We start from the raw sequence: 22,500 nt of genomic DNA on the forward strand, positions 1-22,500 counted from the left end.
AGAAAGGACTTGGATCCTTGTCCCAGACTTGACCCCTACACTCCCATTATGGTCCCTGCCCCTCACTCACCTACCCAAGTCACCTGAGTGTTCACTATTCATTTTTAGTTTTGTTTTGAGATGTTTGTATGATATAAAGCGGAGTTCAGTGCTAATTATTTGCAGGTTTAGATAAACTATACTCTGACTTGTGCGCTTTGACATTTGAGCACCTCATTATCCAGTGTTGGTCACATTTCTGCCTCACTTGAACAGGTGCTACACAACAGTCTGGGAAGAAGTTTTAAACCTGAAATCATTTGAAAGACTATGTTTCTCAGATGATTTCAGGGTTAAAATCTCTCACTCCTCGGTTATGTGGGGTCGGTCATCTCTTAATATGAGCGACAGATTTTTGACTGTTCGGCATGTACGTACTGTAATTTGCCATTTGTATACCTATCAACCGTCTGGAATAGGACGACTTCCGAGTTCCATCTTTCATACTATTTTAAATATCATGTTCAAAAGGTGGCCCGTGAAAATGAAATCTCAAAGAATATTGTGAATTGGCTGTGACTTACGTTGAATTAAATGTGATGCAAAATATAGGTGTCTCATAATCAATCACCAGAATATTAATGCATAAAAAATATATTTGTATATAAAATTCAAAAACGAAACTAAAACAATCAAGTAATCCTTAGGTGTAGATGCTGTATACTGTATATATCACATTACATATCCCGGAATGCCTTTCACCCATCGCACCTATGTGCTGGTGAAGGGGTGAGCTCCAGTCCTTGTCGTTCGCAGCAGAGCAAGTCCCTCCCTTCATCGCATTGTCTCTTTCCATCTCCTCTCATCCTCCTCTCCGGCCATCTCACCAGGTTTCAGTTCTCTTCCACGATGGACTTCTGAGTCTCGTACATCTTCCCAATGGAAACCTAGAGAGAGAGGGAGGGGGAGGTAGAGGGAGAGGGGGGGGAGAGAGAGAGAGAGAGAGAGAGAGAGAGAGAGAGAGAGAGAGAGAGAGAGAGAGAGAGAGAGAGAGAGAGAGAGAGAGAGAGAGAGAGAGAGAGAGAGAGAGAGAGAGAGAGAGAGAAGAGGGCGTGATGTGCAAGATATTACAGATTAGTATTTTAAGATCCGGAAATGTATTGCCAATGTATGGAAACTCATCTTTAATGTAACTTTCGTAATTCCCCATCATCACACATTTTGTTAATATGACACTGACAGTGAAAAGACGTGAAAATTGGTGTGTACTTATATATGTGAGAGAAAGAGTTGGTGTATTTGAACGACAGTATGTGTGTGTGTGTGTGTGTGTGTGTGTGTGTGTGTGAAAAGCGCCTTGTTATGTTATATCATACCCGCTGTCACTGGAGAAAGAAATATTAAGTCTGCTCTGAGTCCAAATCAGGGATGAGCAAAAATACTTGTATTAGATGTATTATGATACAAAACTAATAGCAAAAGAATAGCATAGGAAAATAGCAAAAATGTAATAGAATAATAGAATCAAATTTCCTGGGAAGAATCATGATCATTGATTCACACCATCACCCCATATATTACATCTATTCTTCTACCAGCACCTGGTTTAACTGGTCACCAAGAAAATGAAGGTCTTCATCAGCTGAACAAGGAGGTGGAAGAGATCAACTTTAAACATAAGCATGTTCTAAATATGACCCGTGCCTCAACATTGTGGCCACTGTTTACAAGCATATTGTCCACACAAAGTTAAGTTTGTGAACATGAAATTTAGTTCTATAATGATGGTAGTGACACCAAGTTCGTTACTCTTTAAGTGATTTTTTTTTTTTAATTTATGGGCTGTCATTCCCAAGCAATTTGATTCACACCGAGATCGATAGATCAACGTTTAGACAAACAGAAAGATCCACGATATGACCATTTTTTTTTTTTGCCTTTTCTCCCCTTCCTGCTTAACTTGTCAGTTAAGCAGGAAGGGGAGAAAAGCGAAGGGATGATTAAGTGGGGAAAACCTTGACGGGAAGACAAACAAGCAGAAATTAAGGGAACTAACGAATGAGGTGGAAAGAGAGATGAAGAGAGATGGCACTGCAGTGTCAATCAACTTCTCAAGTTGTTCCAGAAGGTTCCCCGCTGTGTGTGTGTGTGTGTGTGTGTGTGTGTGTGTGTGTGTGTGTGTGTGAGGGAGTGGTGAGTGTGTGTGTGCACGCACATGGGCGTGGTATCCCAGCAGGTATTCCTGTCGGCAGGTCACCTTTAATTCTCTCTCGCTGAATAAATCACCCGTCTGACTTTTTAAATTGCTTTTTTCCGTCCCGCAGTGAAGCTGCTGAAGCAATGTGTTCTGCCGCTCGGGTAAAAAGAGACGTCGTGCGTCACTAAAGTCAGAAACACCTTAGTACCCCCCCCCCCCCAAAAGATCAGAGACAGTGCAATGACATCAGGGATTGCGTGTGTGTGTGTGTGTGTGTGTGTGTGTGTGTGTGTGTGTGTGTGTGTGTGTGTGTGTGTGTGTGTGTGTGTGTGTGAGAGAGTCAGGGAGGTTCAGTTCCAGGATTTATTTTATGGTTTATACATTTCATTTGAAGGTTTCCCTAAAAAGGATGACTTCTTTTGAGGTGATATGATCACGTTCAGCGTGAACAAAAAAAAACAGAAAACCTGTTGGGCATTTGATGGTTCATTTTTTTCCTATAATTCTGTTATCTGTCCTCGGGGAGACAGGCTAAGGACGTTGAGCTATGTTACCGAGTTACAACACTGAAGTTATATGTGTGTTTGTAGCACCGCTGCACCACCAGGGGGCACCATCTCACTATAAATAGCCCGTTTTCTCTACATCTGACCTTTCATTCTCTCTCCATCTCCCTCTCCTCTCCCCTCCCCTCCCCTCCTCTCCGCCCTGTGCTGGGTGCACCCCAGTGTGTGACATGCTCATTGGCAGGATTGTAGCGTAGAAGAGGGCGGGGGCTGGAGGCAGGCGCATCAAGGGGCCAATCGCGTCGCAGGGGGCTGGGCTCCCATGTAAATTGTTGCGGCTGTGGCAGCACAGAGCTCTGTCCTCTTTATGTGAACCCCCCCCCCCCCCGCTCTGTAGCCGCCTCCATCACCTGACTCTTTTTGTCCATCCATCCAGTTTCTACCTTTCATTCCTCTCTCTAGCAGCAAAAAGTACCATGAATGGGGATGGAAATGCCCATGATACTGGTTCTGTACAACACACATACAAGGGTCTATTACAGTGCAGCATAAGAGAGAATACAGAGCAATAGTGGATAAGAAAAGAGAGAGATTAACTTAAACCACCATGAAAATATCATTTATTATGGTAGGTAATCTAATCCACTCCATGAACCACTTTACAGACAGTGAACCACCAAATCTAATGGTATTTATTCTATTATTCCTGGTTGGGTAGTGAAAAGGTGAAATACAAAAATAAATAACTTGTGTGTTAAATCATCTTACCTACGCAGAGGCCATAATTAATATCCAGCGCTTCATCCCCATGCCCATGTTTTTGGGTGATTGGAGACTGCATGTTGAAGGAATAGGGGGACGGTAGCTCAGGCGGTAGAGCTGGTCGTCTAGTAATCTAAATGTTGCTGGTTTGATCCCAGGCTCCTCCTGCTAGCATGCTGTAGTGTCCTTGAGCAAGACACTTAACCCCTCATTGCTCCTGATGGCTGCGTCCGTCGGTGTTTGAATAATTGTAAGTCGCTTTGGATAAAAGCGTCTGCTAAATGTAATGTAATGTAATGTAATGAATTAACCTGTGCTGGGACACCAAAGTTGTGAGTCACTTGGAGCGATCGCAGAAGAGATTATGTTTGAAAATGATAGAAACTCAAGGTTTTCATCAGTCCGACACGTGTTTTTCAGTGACAGCTGATCATTTTCTCGCCGTAGAAAACTTCTGCCCTGATGTGAAAGCGTCTTTCATAAAACACACAAAACCATTTAAAATAATTGTGTGCATGCCCCGTCTGCAAATGACTTGACTCAGAATGACGGAGCGCGTTTAGGGGCCCGAGGCGAGTCATGGAGGAATTTGCGAGAGAAATAGGGCGGCGGCGAGGACACAAACAGCCAAGTGGATAATAAACTGCACAGCAGGGGAGTGCTGTGCTGCTTTCAGTCTGATCTCAGGAGGAAGGGGAGAAGGAGGAAGTGGAGGAGTGGAAGTGACAGCAGCGGTGTCTGCTTCAGGACCCCAGAGAGGGAGAAGTCAGTCTCCCACTAAAACACGTCAGGGAGGGCTGTCCCACCGCCCAAATATCAATTTGAAGGCCGCAATGGGTCCAAAGACGCCTATTCAATACACAGAATCATTTGAAGTGTCTGTGGAGAAGGATTCAGACTGAATTAGTAGGTGGCAAAAACACAGATCTCAGCCGGTTTTCTCCATTCTCTCTTGAGGCTTATTTGAACAGTTTGGAGACCAGAGGGGTTCAGCAAACTCCAGTAAATAAGACGTCACGATTTGGATCTCCAAATGCATAAGGCACTGAGATGTTGCAGCTGAATTAACTCAAGAGGAAATGAGAACATATTGCACTGTGAGAAGATAGCGTCTTCCCCAGCGAGGGTCAGGCATGGAAGGTCAGATTCTTGAGATTCCTGGCCTGCCATCTCAGCACCTCCTGAGATTTTGGGCCATCTTCCCGGATAGATCCAAGACTTTACCGAAAGACTATCTATTCCTCCTCCGGACTGGAACTGTACTTTTTTTTTTTTTTTTTTGGCAGAAGAGGGAGAGCGCTCACCGAGGAGTGTGAGCGCGAGTGTCTTTTCGAATTGAAGGACGCGTTGATGCGACAACCTTTTGGGATTGGAGGAATCGACATTTGGCACAATTCAGCCTCAGTCGCGTGAACCAGTAGGATCAGATCAGACTCCATGCATTAATCATTATCTTGAAGATAATGAATTTTAATTTTAATAAGTTAAGTTGTTTTCCCATAAATAACTCCAGTCATAATGCCAACTTCCACTTATGACTTTGAATACATCATCATTTAGAAATCTGGCTTCTGTGGGAAGAAAATATGATGGGCTGCATAAAGTATTCCCTTTTCCCCAATAGTGATAAGCTGAGGCCATACCTGACCCCAGTTCTTCATCACTATATTTTTAATACATTGGTCATTTCAGGCGTTTAAAAAAAAAAAAAAAAAAAAAAAGCAAAGTACACTGGTGGGGAGCGCAGCAACCAGAGGTTAACATGACAGATTGTGTGTGAAGGACACATGAGGTCACTAAACAACAGGCACAGCGTCCAGGTGAGTGACATCAACTACCCCCCAAACAGGGGAAAAGGTCCCAGGTTCAACCCCCGCCATCTTGGAGAGATAGTCTTAAAAATTAGGCTTTTTGGGTAACTTCAGACCCAGACATAGGGGAAGGAGAGACTTGCATACCCTCTGACGCATTCCAGAGAAGGCATTTTGTTTTGTGCAGCATAGAACAGTGGCGGGGAGGGCAGAGAGAGAGAGAGAGAGAGAGAACAGACAGAGTGAGACACCGTTTAGCATTGTATTTAAATGTCAGATGAGATGGAATTTAAAACACGCCTCTCCTATTAAACACACGGGGGAGAAACACACGTTTGTGTACTCAGGTCATCACAAGCCCTCCTCGCCAGGTAAACGTTACTGTAGCAACGGTGCGTTCCATAACACACACACACACACACACACACCCACCCACCCACCCACCCTCTTCGGCTGTAGATTTTTGCGTCACCGTGGATCTCTGTATGCGTGTACAAGAGTGCTCATCATGACATTTTAGCCGACGATCGTACAAATCATTGCGATCAATGAATACATTGTCACTCTTACATCTCACTCTTATGGTGTAAAGCCTATAACGGTGTATTAATACACACCCTCCTTATGAGGAAGAGCCATTTGTTGGCAATGAACACTGGAAAATTAAAATAAGAGTAGACCCGTTAATTTGCCTCTAAACTAAACCGATGGAAAAGCCACCAAATTCATTCATTTATTCAAAGCATTTATAATGTGAGTCTGACATTCTCCTGACATTTGGAAAATGACATTTTCCTAATGATCGCAATCAGCTCAAATAATTGCGTTCAGGTGATGATGTAATAACTGTGATAGCTTTAAGTACAATGTGTATGGTGTGTGTGTTTATGTATGTGCATCTGTCTGTCTGTGAGCTTCTGTGGTCACTGTGTGCGTATACTGTATGTATATGCATATGCAAGCATGATTCTGTGTGTGTGTCTCCGCTTGCTCTGTCAAACCCAATCACCTTCTTCCAATCTCTTTCCTCTTTCTATCTTAAATTTAATGACCTTCCCTAGCCTGTTCGGACACCAAAGTGCACCCCCCCCCCCCCCAGTGTGTTTTTCCCTCCCTTTTTCAGATCTATCTTTGGATGGATTCCGTCCCCGATTCCATACCCCCCCCCCACACTCTCTCTGCACCTAAACCGCTCTGTAAATTAGCGCTTCCTCACAGCGTGCGCGAGCGAGTCGCTGTTTTTAAAAACGTGTTTGTGGTCTTGTCCCTTTTCTTCTTGCAGTCTCCCTTCGCCCCCTAGCTATCCATTTTTCTGGCGTGTGAGTGTCTTGCACCCGCTGGCCTTGCCGTCTCCCAGCACTGTGACAAACGGCGCGTCACACTGGGGGCTTATGAAGGCAGCTCTGAAGCAGCAGCCTCCTGCCCTGTGTGTGTTTTCCTAAGTGACAGCCCCCTCCCTTTCCTCCGGGGTCTGTCGCTTTATTCATTATTCAGTTCTGCTCAGGAGTGCCGCGCTGGAGCACTCCAGGCTGCCTTACCGCATGCGCGCGCGCACGCACACACACACACACACACACACACACACACACACACACACACACACACACACGCGCACGCGCACACACGCACGCGCACACACTTCCCTTCTTCCTCTTGTCAATTACACCAAACTCTATAGTTTGTCTGTTCTCTCTGTCACACGTTCAGCTTCTAACCTCACAATCTCAGTCACTCTCTACCTCCCCCTCCCCTTCCATCTCTTTGTGTCCCTCCCTCACTCTGTTGTGTCTCTCCCTCTCTCAATTAATTTTAAATAAGGGGATCGCTTGTATGTTGTCTGTTTTGATTGTTTTATTATTGCTGACATTTCTTCTTCGATCCCTTTGATTTCTACGGTATAACTCAGAGGTAAAATAAGACCTCGTGAAAATGGAACACGTTAATAGCCGCGGCATGATTTTACGGTATGTTTGCGGGTGATTAAAATTCTGTTGAGTTGTTGCCGATCCTCCTGAAGTGGACACCGCATAAAAGAGCCCCCGGCATCATATCACGTCTTCAGATGCGACTGAGAGCACACTGAAAGATCAAAAAGACGATTGCGCACCTGTTGGACAAAACTGTTTTAGTGCTGCTGTTATTTCAACAAACAGTGTGGGGAATTTAAATGGCAAACCATGGATAAATACATTGTGTTAGTACACTGTAATCTGTATTGAATTGCGGATTATGTAGGTTTTCTGACAAAGCTAAGGCAAGTCCAGCCCTAGTTCCTTTGAGCACGATTCTACATCCCAACACACTCTACTCCAGGTCTTTCCAGGCGAGATCTCGGCTTCATGTAAACAGATAATACTCAAGGACACTTCAATATTGATGTTACCAGAAGAAAAAAAAAAATCATCAAATTACAAAAACGTTAAAAATACCATGAGGGCTAAAGTAGTTTGTTGGTGAAGGCCTTTCGCTAGACAGACTCTACAGTAATGTGTGCAATAGGAACCTCCCTGAGCGCCTCCTCATGGCTCAGAGGGAGGAGGGAAGACAGGATGAAGGGGAAAAGAAGAGACTTACTGAAGATGGAGAGGAATGAAAGAAAGAGGAAGCAGATAAGATCATAGAGAGGTGGGATTAGAGGAAAAGAGGAGAGAGTGAGTGGACGGAAAGAAGGGGGAAGAGAAGAAAGGGGTGGTCGACATAGTAAAGGAGTGTGTGTGTGTGTGTGTGTGTGTGTGTGTGCGCGTGTGAGGGTGGGTTTATGCAATCATGTGCGTTTTGTGCGTACCAGGTCTCCCCAAGAGGGGTAGTGGGCGATTACACACTTCTAATATTGTTTCTGTGTGTGGGACCTTGGAAATCACCTTTGGAAAAGTACCAGATAACAGTATCGGCTTTAGAAGTTTGTCTAAAGCCCTGGCTTCTGATTGGCTACTGTGAGACCCTAGCCCCGCCCACTCTCTTGCTCCGTTAACTGTATCAGACAATGGAGCAGCAACAAATTGAATTATATTTCATTACACAATTTCTTAAGACATATTTGCAAAAAAAAAAAAAAAAAAAAAAAAAAAAAAAAGTGGAAAAAAAAGCAATGTTTGATTCACACAAAATTATGTTTATGATTTCCCTTATTTATAATTCCTAATTGAAATGTTATCCCTTTCCTAATTGAAATGTTATCCCTGTGCATTTTGTAAGCTTCTATCTGTTTTATCCTGTTATTGTAACGCACACTGACGGGATAAAAAAACAAAACAAAACAAAACACGACTGCTCGGCTTGAATCTCAGTTGACTCACGGGCTTCGGACTGATGATTTGGCTCGTCGTCTTTCAGCGGGCAGCCCTACCTCAAACGCTTCACCGTGAAGTTTTTTTGCTGTTGGCAGTCCTGTGTGTTGTTCCTCGAGTTTGTCCCTGAATTTCCGAAAATTCTCGAGATGGAATGTAGAGACTAACGGGAGAATCTGGTAGGGACTAGGGTTAGAGAGCGCTGTTTGGAATTCTGGACCTTTTCTACAGCAGGATGGTCCTGTAGGTCCTTGAATCCTCCTTTTAATGAGAGGCTCACCACCATTCAGGCCCTGGATAGCCAGTAGCCTAAGGTAAAATGACTACTACATGTATATAAACCTACCAACTCTCAACTCCCGAACATTAACTACGAGCATAAGATTTGTATGTGCAATGTCATATGCATTACATGAAAAATAATAAATGAGTAATATGACCTGGTTCTGAACAAACTGAATAGATTAAAACGTACTTTGACTTGTTCTTATAGACAGTTTTGCTGATGAAGACTGAACTAAGCTTGTTTGGTGCGACTAAAGACAAATGTACTTATTGTAAATTGCTTTGGATGAAAGTCATGTCATTAAATTACATAATCCAGTGTAATGTAATGATGCATTACTAGTAGTACAGTGGTACCTCGACTTACGACTGTAATTCGTTCTATAAGAACAGTCGTATGTTAAAACAGTTGCATGTCGAAGCAATTTTTCCCATATACACCGCGCTCACATTTTTCTATGATTTCCTTCTTAGTTTCAATGGGAGTCATTGGCTTTTTCTTTTTCCCATCATCCTTCTTCTTAGGACTCATCATGAAGGGTGAAAATAAACAAAATACACAGCACAAACACAGTAAATATGAAAAAAATATCGATAAGCCACGAATTACGTGCACACACGATGTAGGTCACCCGCTGACTGTCTGCTGACTGACTGTTGACTGGCCGCCGTCACGCCAACTGCAAATTTCCACGCTCGTATCTTGGAGCAGTCAGTCGCAAGTCGATACAAATTTTCGCAACTATCGAAAGTCGTAAGTCGAGGTACCACTGTATACTGCAATTATGTTTGGATGTATTCAAAAAGGAAATAAGATGCTATGATCCAAAAAGCGTTTTTTTTTGGTAAGTTTGATGATCCCCTTTAGGAAATAGCTGATTTTACACTTTATTTTACAGGGCATGCGCGTGGTGTGCGTCTACTAAATCTTCATTAAAAATGTACTTTAAGTTTTTCAAAAATGTATTTGCCATTTGTACTTGGGTCTGTGGCAGACAAGGGGGCGTGGTTAAGCCATGGTCTGCAGGTGACAGCGCTGGCTTCTTCTTGCGTCAGCCCAGCTATATCGGGTGGGAGAGTTATCAAATGTTCGGTCTGTCTTCCAGTGAGGAGATTGCGCGGTGCAGGAGACGAGACGCTGCGGACCAGCTCGAGACCCACGGACTCCTTTATGTTCCTGTTTGGCCAGCGAGCCCTTTTGTTTCTCCTTTTAATAAAACCCCGGCTGTGTTGGCACCTTACTGCTCGAAAGTCTTCGTCTCCCTCCCTGAACCCGTATCTGCCATATAAGTGGCGCCTGAACCAAAGCCCCGGGCCGAACCAGGCGTTGCTGGACCATCGTCTGAGACCAGCCAGAGTCCAGCAAAGGCTGATGTCTACCCCCTTGAACACTTACCGGGAACCTTGTAGGTCCCTTACCGACCAGGGGAGGGGCCCGGCGGATCGGTGACCCGAACCACCTGTCCAACCTCCATCATGGGGCAGTCCTGCCCAACGTGATTGGGTGCTGGCCCCCGCAGCGCCAGCACCCCTGCCCAGGCGCTTGTGCAGCTGTCTGTAGGCCCATGGCGGCATTGCACTGGAAGCTTATGGTGGACAGAGAGGGGACAGCACGAAAAGGGGAGACAGCGTCCCGCGGTACCACAGGGCCCGGCTTGTAGGTGACCACCCGGCCGGTGGGAGGGGAATGGACGCAGTTGAACACCTGGCTTAACCACACTCCCTCGTTTGCCACAGGGTCTTGATGCCTTTGTCTATATACAACAGAAAATACATTATAGTGGACTGCGATGCCAAGATGCAGCTCGTCTCCCTTACATGTTGAAGCTACCTGCTCAACAGCTATAGCTTTGCTGTCAGCCATTAATTATGTCCAGGTACGAATACAAGTTCGCTTAACCTCCTTCGCTCTCTCACACATACACACGTCAATAGTCAATACACCTGAGCTGGGTAAAATGAGACAGTGATTTTTAGAGGAGGAAAATCGATAGCCTGACAGCAATCTGCTGTAAAGCAGGGGAGAGAGAGGGAGAGAGAGAGAGAGAGAGAGAGAAGAAAATGAAAATAATAAGAGAAAGAGAAACCATAGCAAGACGTAATGAAGAGACTTTCAATTTGAAACTAAATGAGAGGGACGGACGGAGAAGGAGCTTCTACATTATGGAGTCCTCACAACCTCAAAACTAATTCCATTTTCTCCCCCATCTCTCTTTCTCCTCAAGTTTTTTTGTGGTTTTGGATTACCAATGGTCATAGTCATAATATGACTATTATAATGTGAATAGTGTATGAATACAAAGAAAAAAAAAACATTATTTTAGATTGATTCTTTTTCTTTGTATACACACAAAGTCCTCTTCCATTCTCCTCCAGTCCTCTTCCATTCTGTCTTTCTCTCTCGTTTCCGTCTCATTGCCTTTCCCAGTCAATGGATTGCGTCACAGCTTGTGGATGAGAAAAAGGTGTGCATGAGCGTGCGTGTCCATGACAGAGAGATGTAGTACACAGCCATTGCGTCAGTTGCAGACTTCCAAGAATAGACTGAGAACGGAACAGCAAAAACTAAAGTGATTACATTCCGCAGAGGGGGAACTCGACCTAAATTCGCTCCGGTGTGGGATTAGACATCTAAAACCATCAAAATCCAAACAACTCTTCATGTAATTATATGGTAACTATGAAAACATTATAGCAAGTAGGGTTTGGGAGAAGAAAGTATATTTAACATGCATGGACACTTAAAAATACCGAAATATACGTACATGCACACTTGAACAATGTACTGCACGAAGTACACCAATCGGCTACAACATTAAAACTCATGACTCACTCAAGAACTCTGAGGTGACGTCAGCCAATGGGGTTTTAGAGTGAATTCCGTGTTGTATGTACTCCATAACTTTCACTGATTTCACCTTATCAGTCCACCAAAATCTGTTTCTAAACAAATTTGAGGCGAGAAATAAGAAATATCTTATTAGATCTACAAGACGTAATTTAAAAGTTTGTTCCGACTTTCATTAGGCACAGGCAAGCAAAGGGACACCGCACGCGGATTTCATAATTTTTTTTTTCCCCATTCAATTACTGTCGAAAAATAAAATAAAATAAATACATAGACAATAAAATACCATTTATTGGTTATTTTTTTATTACAGCTGAGCGTACCTGTGTTGGTCCGGACTCAGAGCGATGTGACTCAACCGGACCGACTGACAAGGGACCGTGCACTTACGTCTGGACCAATAACAGTGCACTTATGTGAGGGTTAGTCCCTCAAAATGGCGTTTTAAGAATTACGAACGCCCCACAGATCTTTTTCACGAATGATTGTTGAGTATTTTTCTTGGAATAATAACCCCCATCTGTGCGCCCCCCTCTTCCTCTATGGTCTTCTAATACACAGTCCTAAAGTACAGGTACGTACATCCAGAAGGAAATACAAATACTGATGAAAGCAGAGGTTTTAGCAGTGACTCATAATGTGTTTTATTCGCACTTAGCGCACGGTCTCGTCATTGGGTTTGGAAATGGTGTAAATGGGGCATTCGAGGGGTACTGGGTCAAACGGGGGGAAGGGGGAATCACTGAGAATTAATCACAGCGGCACCATTTCAAACTCTTCTTCTGAAGCTGTTAGAAACCTCCTCCTCTCCATCTTTGACATTTTTATACCAACCCCGCCCCCCTCCCCCTCCCCCTCCCCCTCGGCTGTTTATTAGAATGTGATGCTGTTGTGGCTTTGACCGAATTGCAGGCAGGCTCAGAGTGATCGTTTCGTCACAAGGATCAATTAAAGGTCTCATTACGATTTACTTTCATCATGTGAGCTGGATGCCTGGTGCACAACGGCAAGCTTGCGCACGCGCACACACGCTTGCATATGCATATGCATATACAGTACACACAGACACAGACAGACACACACAGACGCACACAGACACACACACAGAACATTTAGTGCCTGGCACATTGACATCGATTTGTTCAGGGCCCAACATTAGCTTTTTAAAAAAGTGTTTATGAAGTTTCCATGGCTACCGTGGCATCCATCAGTTTTGGTTGACTGACAAAATTGCAATAATTTCATAATTTAGTGATAATGATAATGAATAATAGACTGACTGTACAATTGGTAATTGTAAGGGATTGAGAACAGTAAATTAAACTAATAACACTACTTCCTGGCTACGCAATTCTGTGGTGTTGAAGGGTTGTTTGACCATGGTTTCACTTGTTTCGCCTTTTTTGACCAGATTCTAAACAGACGGTGATCCAAATACTGTGCTATTCTGAAATTTGTGCAGAATCATCTACACACCAGCACACACAGAAACAGACACACAAAGTTTTTATTTACAGCCTTGCAGTTGTCCTATATTTTCTTATTTGGGAAATAATGATTTAAAACAGTCATCAAAACGAACCTTTCATCAGCTTTCATCTGGCTTAAAATGGTTTATGTGTGTAGGTTTGCGTTTGTGTGCATGCGTGCGTGCGCGCGTGTCAAGTTAAGAACAAAAGAGCAGAATTGACAGGAAGAAACAATAGGAAACTCAAAGAAAAATGCAGACAGGACAGCAGAGGGGAACAAGCTGCATAAACAGGAGAGAGAGACAGAGAGACAGTTTTAATGGTTCTGCAAGTGTAAGAATAATGGGATTCTGTGCCATCTTTCCAGAAGTACAATTTTTCACGGAGGGAAAAAAATAAAATATATATATATTTTTTTGCGGAAACAACAAAACAATAAGCTTTGCACAATATCCCCGGAAAGATGATTCATAACAATGCCTATTGGAAGCCAATAAACTGATTTGCTCTATGCAAAAGAGCAACACACAAGTTCAGGTCTTAAAAACGAAGCGGTCCCTAAACAGCTTTGTATCCACAAAAATGAAAAAACAGTAACGACACAATTTGATAACACACTCAAATTCCCTTAATAAAAAATAAAGGTAATCATTCTTTTCTGCTGTTGGCTATTGATCAGTTTGGCTGGAACAGTTGAGGGATTTGAATCAAATTTCTCTACGTTGCTCAAGGCTTTGGCCTGAGAAAAAGCAGTCATCATCTTGAGGTCCCAGGTAGTTCAGGGGATAATAATAACTAGGTATGGGCACTCATTTTTTTAACCAAATCAGTGACTCTTTGCCCAACACACACACACACACACACACACACACACACACACACACACACACACACACACACACACACACACACACACACACACACACACACACACACACACACACACACACACACACACACACACACACACACACACAAAAACATATTTGCTACAGTGACCAAACAAAAACAAGTCTTACCAGAGATGACAAAGCGAAAATTGCAAATGACTCTCCACCGCAAACCGTGGTAAGACAGCTTCATCCCACACAACGAGCACTTTACCCCCCCCCCCCCCCCCAAAGTGGGTAAAATAAGGCCACACTTCGCTCCGTCTTGCTGCCATCATTCTCTCATACAAGCACGTTCTTCGATGCGCTACACATCTTAAGGTTCCGGATGGAGTTTCTCGTGAAGCGTCTGCTTCACTAATCAATCATGACGTTTCTCAGAAGTCGACATCAATGCTTGAGTCGACTAATCGATTTGTCGACCAATCATGCTCATCCCTCAAAAAATAAATAAAAAAATAAATAAAAATAATGTGTGTGTATGTATGTATATATATAAATAAATAATAATAGTTATAGTCTGAGAGCTTATGTGAACATTATTTTCAACTTCCTCTGTTATGTGTACATAAAATAATCTGCACAATTGATCCTCGCCAACCAAAAAGGCCATGGGAATATCTCGACATTCAGCAATTTCCAATTTCCAAAGTCCATTTATTTCACTGAAGTGCTCTGTATCTGGAGCCGTCCTAATTCTGCGGGACACTGCAGAGCCATAATGTAGGACGGTTTCTACACCTGTCAAGCATAACTCACCAAGCAAACTGGCATTTAATCTCAATTGAGCCAAAATGGCCAATGGCGTGTGACACTGCAGTGACATTAGCGGCAGTAATGTTTGAAATATGGGCACACGCGCACACACAATCTTTCTCCACTTTTCCTTTCAGAGTCTCCTCTATCCTCTGTTCCTCCTTTCTTGATCTACCTTAGACATTTTTTTTTCTTCCCTTGCTAATTATTTTGATTCGTCTTTCCATCTTCCCCCTTCTCCATTTCAACTAGACATGCACCGATCCACTTTTTTTCGGTTCCGATCCAATACATACTGTATGTGCTGATACCGATACCTGAACATTTTTTCTTTTTTATATGTGGAGTAGAAAAAAACCAAAACAAATAAATAAATATCTATATTTGTTTACACCACATAGATCATAAACCCTTAAATATGAAAACAACATTTGTTTACAGGCCCATTCCAATATGGCGGTGACGCTGACATATCACAGCAACGGCCAGAAGGAGCCCATGCGGCGTCTACGGCATGCGCGGGGCTGCTGGGGTGGAACAAGGAACGACTGCAATCATGGAAGAGCTAGTTGCGAAAAACAATACAAAATCCCCGAAGGATGGATCTGTGGACGTTTGAATCCTCACCTGGTGATTCGTTTCAGTGTGGCACTGCACGAATAGAACTACAACTCCCAGTAGCTCTACGGCGGCGCATATTATATACACTTCGAAATCATGACGTCTTATTTTGAGGACCGACACAGCTGAATGGCTGCTTCTTTCAGTGACTCTTTGCCCAACTCCAACTGCCAGTTCCGTTTCGCACACTGGGATTCACAGTTTAATTATTTGCAGGGTTTAATTCTCTATGGTCGGGTGGGTAAAATGGTGGGTTCATGTTCCAGCGCAAGCTATGGAATGGAATTTGGACTGGCAACGTCAGTCTGATATCTGAATGACGTCATTGTCGCACCTGATACTGAATTTGGCTCGGCCCCCATCTCTAATTTCTATAGGCATCTTTCCAGCCCCCCCCCCCCTCTCTCTCTCTCTCTCTCTCTCATTAAACACACAAAAAAGGTGAGTTTGTTGTCTGCAAACACAGAGGAAGTTCTGCCGCTGCAATCCATCATCTCTGCTCCTAACTAACTTACAAGACACACACATGCACAACTGCACTTGTGTGCGCGGAAACGAACACTCGCGTGCCCTCCAATTCTCTGTGTTAGCAGTACAGAAGTAGTAGGAGAAAACTTTTGTGTTTGTGTGTCCATGTGCGTGTGTCTGTGTGAACACAACGTATATGAGGGGCCGTGTATTTCCGCAAAGAGAGAGGCAGGAGTTAAAATATCCTAAATGAGTTACAAGAGTTATGTGCTGTGTTTTCTACAGTTCTACAAAATTGCAGAGATGAAACAATATTGTAGTACCACGTTTGCTTTCATGATGCATTTAATCTCCCGGTCATGTTGAACGCTGAGAGCAAAACACGCACGCAAAGGGAAGATAATAGGCATCGTGGACAAATGAGTGGAAGGCATCAAGCCAGACTTCGAGACAGCCGTAGGTAAAATAGGTAAAAGAGCCAGATAAACACGCCACAAGTCAATGACTTACCTCTGTGGATGATGTTCTTTTGAATGTGTGACACTTCTCAGACCAAACAGGAACCATATCAATGTTAGAATGGTCAAAGTTATGGAGTTACGTTCAACCTTCAAACCAAAACGAGCAAAACAAATCCGTTGACGGCCCTACTCAACAACTTAGCCAGACCCTAAATAGCAGACATCTTGTACATTCAGATTGGCCCTTCCATCTTTCTTAATGATGAGTTGCAGGCAAAGCAACAATATGTTTGTTGTTCATAATAAGGATAATGTGATTAACACAGATGTTAATTTTAAAAGGAAATAAAATATCAGAAAGTGCCAGCAATAGGCTGAAAATCTCCCCTCCAACAGAATGTAGAGGTGAAAGAGAAGAAGAACTGCTTAACTGTATTTCCGTCTATTGAGGATCATAAAAATAGTAATAGGAGACATAATACAGGTCAATTCCAGATGACACATTTAAAAGAAAAACAACACATTTTTGATTCCATAAACAGTCCCAGAGTCTTGGCCCAGGTCTGTTGCCCAAAATAACAAGACAGATAAACAACAAGCATTTTGGGAGAGTGAGTGAGTGATGAGTAAAAACCAGCACTTCAATGTGTGCATCAGTGTGCCGCAGGTCTGCAACTGCGCATGCACGTCTGCGTACGTGCTGCTCTTTACTGTGCCGAATTGGGTTTTGAAAGTGTTTGCTGTGACTAAATCCACCCAAAAGACAGAGCGCTGTCCACTCCTCCCACCACCACCGCCGCCCACTCGGTGTGTTCCTTTGTGTGTACAGGAGATAGGGGAAGATACATCTGGTGCGATCATTCACTCAGCATCCGACAAACTGCCAAATTTGATTGACCGTTTAGTATAATCTGTGTATATGGTGGTACATCGACCTGACTCTCTCTCTCACACACACACACGCACACGCACACACACACACACACACACACACACACACACACACACACACACACACAGCTTGCAAAGAGTTAATTGTCTGATAAATGGGGATTGATGGATGTGTAAAGTGATAGCATGAGCATTTGAGTGAGAGATAAGATCAAAAATAGAATAATGAGAGAGGGAGCGAGAGAGAATCATGCTGCTGTGGGATTGGCTGAAAGGATGCTGTTGCATTACCGGAACAAAGTGATCAACAGCATGGTCATTAGCCCGGCGTTGCCAGGGTAATGAGAGTGTGAACGTTTGCCTGTGTCTGTGTGTATTTTCATGCAAGATGTGTGACTTGTGTGTTGTTCCCATGTGCACGTTTGTGCGAATATTATGCCTGTTTGTGTGCGTGTATGTTGGACAGGTGGTCAGTAAGTAAACAGGTGTTCATCTACATGTTAGTCAACCTGGTTAACCCTGGGGACAGAGGGAGTGTGCGTGTGTGTGTGTGTGTGTGTGTGTGTTTAAGTCTGTTTGTGTTTGTGACGGAGATGTGACAGAGGACTGAGAAGGGATAGAATACATGGAAGAGAGGAAGGATAACAGGAACCAGATTTGAGATTGTGCATGGGGGTGGGTGTGTGTGTTACCTGTCTCTTCATCAGCGCTAGTGTCTCGTGCCCTTCCTTCATCAGCTTTTCTACAACCTGACGATCCCGCACGGTCTTGTTGGCACTGAACGCATGCTTCACCCTGCGCAGTGCATAGGTCCTACCACACACACACACACACACACACACACAAATTATCGAAAGAAATTTGAAAAGAGAGCAGGAACAGGTAGAGCCTGGCACCAAGCAGTCATTAACAGAGCTGGGGTTAGGGGGTTCTTTTCCATGTGTGGTGGGGTGGAGCGAGGCTCTAATAAAGTGCTCGTCACAGATTTTCTTTTTATTATTTTTTTTTAAATCTTCAAATGTAAAATCTCTTTGTGTCCATCTGCTGCATCATCTTGCCGACAGCCGGCACACACGGAACAACAAGAAGCCGTACTTTGTCAGTGAAGGGCTCGCTGCATGCGTGGCTCGGAGACCGCAGGGCCAACTGCACACAGCTAATAAACCTATTCCGTTGTTTTCAGCTCACTGCTCTGCGGGGCTCCAGCCTCCTCCAAACCAATCAGCGCTGATTTGATTCTCTGACCGTTTTCCCAGTAAAAAGAAACACAAAGCAAGTGCTGCACCACAGCACGGTTGCCAGAAGATCGATAGACAAGTGTATGTGTAATTGTGTGTGTGTATAAGAATGAGAGAGAGAGAAAAACATTATTGGATGCATGTTATGATAAATAATGTCTGCATGTCACTATGCTGTATCGGATTCAATCAGCAATATAGGATATCGAAAGACAACATGTCTTGATAAATGTACTAGTTTTCAGGTTTGTTGCCTGAAATTGGGAGAGGGAAGATTTCTTCTTTGTTTAGAACCGGAAGGACATGATTCAGGCTTCAATTTCTTCACCATTGCTTTGGTTCGAAACAGAACAGCAGGTTCATTTGAAAATATGTATTTGTTTGGGCTGATGAATTCGTACTGCAGAAAAAAATAAAACTACAGTAATGTTCACAATGCATGAGTTCAAAAAAAAGTTGCCTCTCTACGGTCTGGTTGCCTGCTGTGGAGAGGTGGTTCCTAAACCATATTGCCAGGGATGCGCCCGCGCGCGCGCGCACACACACACACACACACACACACACACACACACACACACACACACACACACACACACACACACACACACACACACACACACACACACACACACACACACACACACACTTCCAGATATTGCCTAACCTTCATCTCTGATGAGGCATCATAAATAAACTTTTATTTTTTTAACTGGTTCATGTTCTAGAAATTATCTATAAAGTATGTTATGATTTGGTGCAACATGGTTTACAAATTTGTTTGTGACAACCTCAAGAGACTAGAGATGCCTTGCTTCCTCCCTGAGTAATTGGTGCCTGGATCCCTGGTGGGAATCCCCTGCTGTAGAGCACACCATCAGACACACAAGTCCAAAGCTTTAAAAACACTCCCGTGTGCCCAGAGAATCATGTATAAAAGAGATTCTTCTCCTTCACTTCAGTACAGTGGGCTAGAGTGTTTTGCGAGCATAACAGGCATTAAATGGCTTTAGTTCGTTCTCCTGCTGTGCCGTCTGACAACCAGACCCACCAGCTAGGTGCTAGATGATGCCGAAATGTGCTTGGATATGGTTTACAGCTAACAGGCCTAACAGGAGTCTCTGCACCTCATTCAGTCAGATACCCGCACAGACTATAGGGAATCATTTATAAGACAAATGAACATTATATAAGCGAGTACATCAAGCAAGGCAGAAATAAATAATATAAATAAATAAATAAAACCATCATTTGGCAGGAGCTGAAAAGGAGCAGTGGTCTAATTTACATTATTCTTCCTAATGGACTCTGTATCATTATAACGATTATAATGATGTGGGCGAATTCACATTGACCTTGGTAAGTTAGCGTCTTGCTTTGCGGATGCCTGCGCTTGTTCCCGCCCTCTCTGTGACTCTTTCATTTAGTTTTAGGAGAACTAATTAAAGTGTGAAGGTTGAAGTTTACACAGAGTGGGCGTGATGTAGAGCCATCACTGACAGAAAAGGAGTGTCGAGGTGGCTGGGGGGGGGATGTAGTATGTGGAAGGACAGCAAAGGAGAGGATAAAGAAGGCAAGGGTGGAAGATGAAATGGAGGAGAGAGAAAGAAGCATCTGAAATTAAGGGGGGGGGGGTGGGAAGATGGAGGTTAACAAAGGCAGAAAGGAAGAAATGCGTTATCAAAAGGAGAGTAGGAAGGTGGCTGTATTATAAATGTTTAGTTTGCTGGTAAAATAGTGAGCGTGCAATATGAAAACATTTATGGAAAGAATCTACAATAACAAAGCAGAACCATTTCTGCTAATAATGTGGATGTAATGTGAATCTGGTGGTCCATGTCGTTCATCATAATAATACTGAGAGAAATCGCTGTTCCCCTGATCAGAGCCCCTGTACCAGTGTTTCCATTGTCCGCTAATTGGCAGTTTTTGACCGGCAAAATCTGTCGAAGTCCAACCCAATTTAAATCTCTCCCGTCATAATGTCCGGTGAAAATAATTCCCTCCAAGCACAATTTGAATTTGGGCTGGGTAGATCATTTCGATTTAAAAAAAGTCTGCCGATCTGTTCATTTCCGCGCTCAGCAAGTTACAATGGGAAGCCAATCAGTTCGGACGATCTAAAGCTGACCATTCACCTTTGACCAATCACGTTTGTCGACGTAGAACTAAGCCCCGCCCCCTCCCTCATGGACAGGTTGTGCTTGTAAACACAGTACACACACGGAGCGGAAACAGAGCAGAGAGTCCAGAAGAGAAGCGGAAAGATGATGTATGGTTGACAACAGGGAGACATATATCCATAGTATGAAGTCGATCAAGTATAAATAACATTTATTTGTTTTTAAAAATCGTTAACTGACGGGACTTATTCTATTTTGAATATACAATAAAAAAATATTACACATCTTCATGCCTTGATGATGTCACTCTATATAGCCTACCTATCAATTGTTTTTAATCTCAATAAACACAGAGGATATTTGTGACAAATAATATAAAATTAAAATCTTCCCGGACACGTGAACCGGCACCAGTTTTTTTTCCTCAAGGAACTCTGACCTGTACCATAGTAATTATATGCGTCTGTACAAATTTCACCCTCAGCTGGCAGAGTCACGACTACGTAGTAAATCAACCTAGCGGCCGCCACTTTCGTGCAGTGCAGGAGTTTTTGGTTATCGATATAGTGAGCGATATGGTTAAATGTTATCTTCAAGGCTGCATTACGGTAAATGCAATTTTCTGAACTTTGTCGATTGTTCTAACTTCTCAAATATTTCTTCTTCGTAAATATCTTACAAAAGCACCAATAGTCATCCCCAAAATATTGTCAAATTATTGATGAATGAATTTGTCAAAAGAAAAGTGATATTTGATTGCATCAATCAGCTTTAATCCGAAAAAGCTGAATTTCCTCTTTAGAGAGACTAGAGCTGGCCAGATGCCACCATGGGGGGCAGTTGGTTATACAGAATGAATGAGGTCAAGGGAAATATGAGAAAGAGAGAGACAGAGAGTGAGAGAGAGACGACATCTGATTATTTGAACAGTGGGACTTTCTTTCTGTTCGTATGTCTGTTTTGTGTATGCGCCTCATCAATGAAACTTCAGAGGGAATTCTCCATGCGTTGTGGGAGAGATGAGAGGAGTGGAGAGAAGGTTTCCATGATCACTTATTCATCAGAGGGCTTTTTTTGGCGTCTCGGTCTTGACAGCCTGCCTCCGCGCGCGCGCACACACACACACACACACACACACACACACACACACACACACACACACACACACACACACACACACACACACACACACACACACACACACACACACACACACACACACACACACACACACACACACACACACACACACAGCCTCACAAACACATGTGTGCTAAAAAACATGCGCACCCGTCAGTATCGGGATGCTTTGGTTTGGTTAGGTTGGCCTGTTGAGGTCCAAAGTGGAAAGTTATTCACGAGAGTGCGATACAGAGAAGGACAGATAGATCAGTAAAATGTAGTTAAACAGACAGACAGACATGTGTTTGGTTAGGTATTGAGTGGCCATGGGTTGTTGTTTCAACACAAACTGAACTTCTTCTACCAGTTGTTTGTCAGGAAAACGGCTTTCCCTGCTGCATGGACTATCTCACTTCCGAGCACGGACAGACACACTCTTCCCGTTTATCTCAAAACTAATCAAAAAAACCGATTCTGCCCCTTTCCTGAACATTACGGCGAAGCGTAAACAGTATAAATCATCTAAGAGAGAGGGAGGGAGAACAGGACACACCCTACAGCGTTGCTGGTCTGCTCAGAAACCAACACAAACAAAAGAAAGAAAAAGAGCCATTTATCCTGTCCGAGGAAAATGAAGAGCAGCTCATGGGGATTTCATGACATCTCAACTTTTTTTTTTGGCACCAGTGATTACATTTTTACATTGGTTCTAAAGTACACCGTACAGCTTGATCTTCACTCTATGCAGTACATTAACATTTGGCTTTTAACGTGAAGTACCTTTAGTAT

General features: G+C 43.3%; 1 protein-coding gene across 1 annotated transcript in view; it reads right to left on the reverse strand.

Annotated features, from left to right (window-relative positions):
* lyrm4b (LYR motif containing 4) overlaps positions 1–22,500 on the reverse strand; it is a 26,263-nt gene that overhangs the window by 121 nt on the left and 3,642 nt on the right. The window contains exons 2-3 of the mRNA XM_080019937.1: positions 17,924–18,044; positions 1–926 (exon numbers count right to left, since the gene is read on the reverse strand). The exon at positions 1–926 is cut by the window's left edge and continues 121 nt beyond it. Of these exons, the coding sequence (XP_079876063.1) occupies positions 873–926; positions 17,924–18,044 (175 nt within the window). The 3' untranslated portion in view covers positions 1–872. The remainder of the gene's footprint in view (positions 927–17,923; positions 18,045–22,500) is intronic.

The sequence above is a fragment of the Zeus faber genome (assembly GCF_960531495.2).
Source record: "Zeus faber genome assembly, chromosome: 19".
Classification (NCBI taxonomy): domain Eukaryota; kingdom Metazoa; phylum Chordata; class Actinopteri; order Zeiformes; family Zeidae; genus Zeus; species Zeus faber.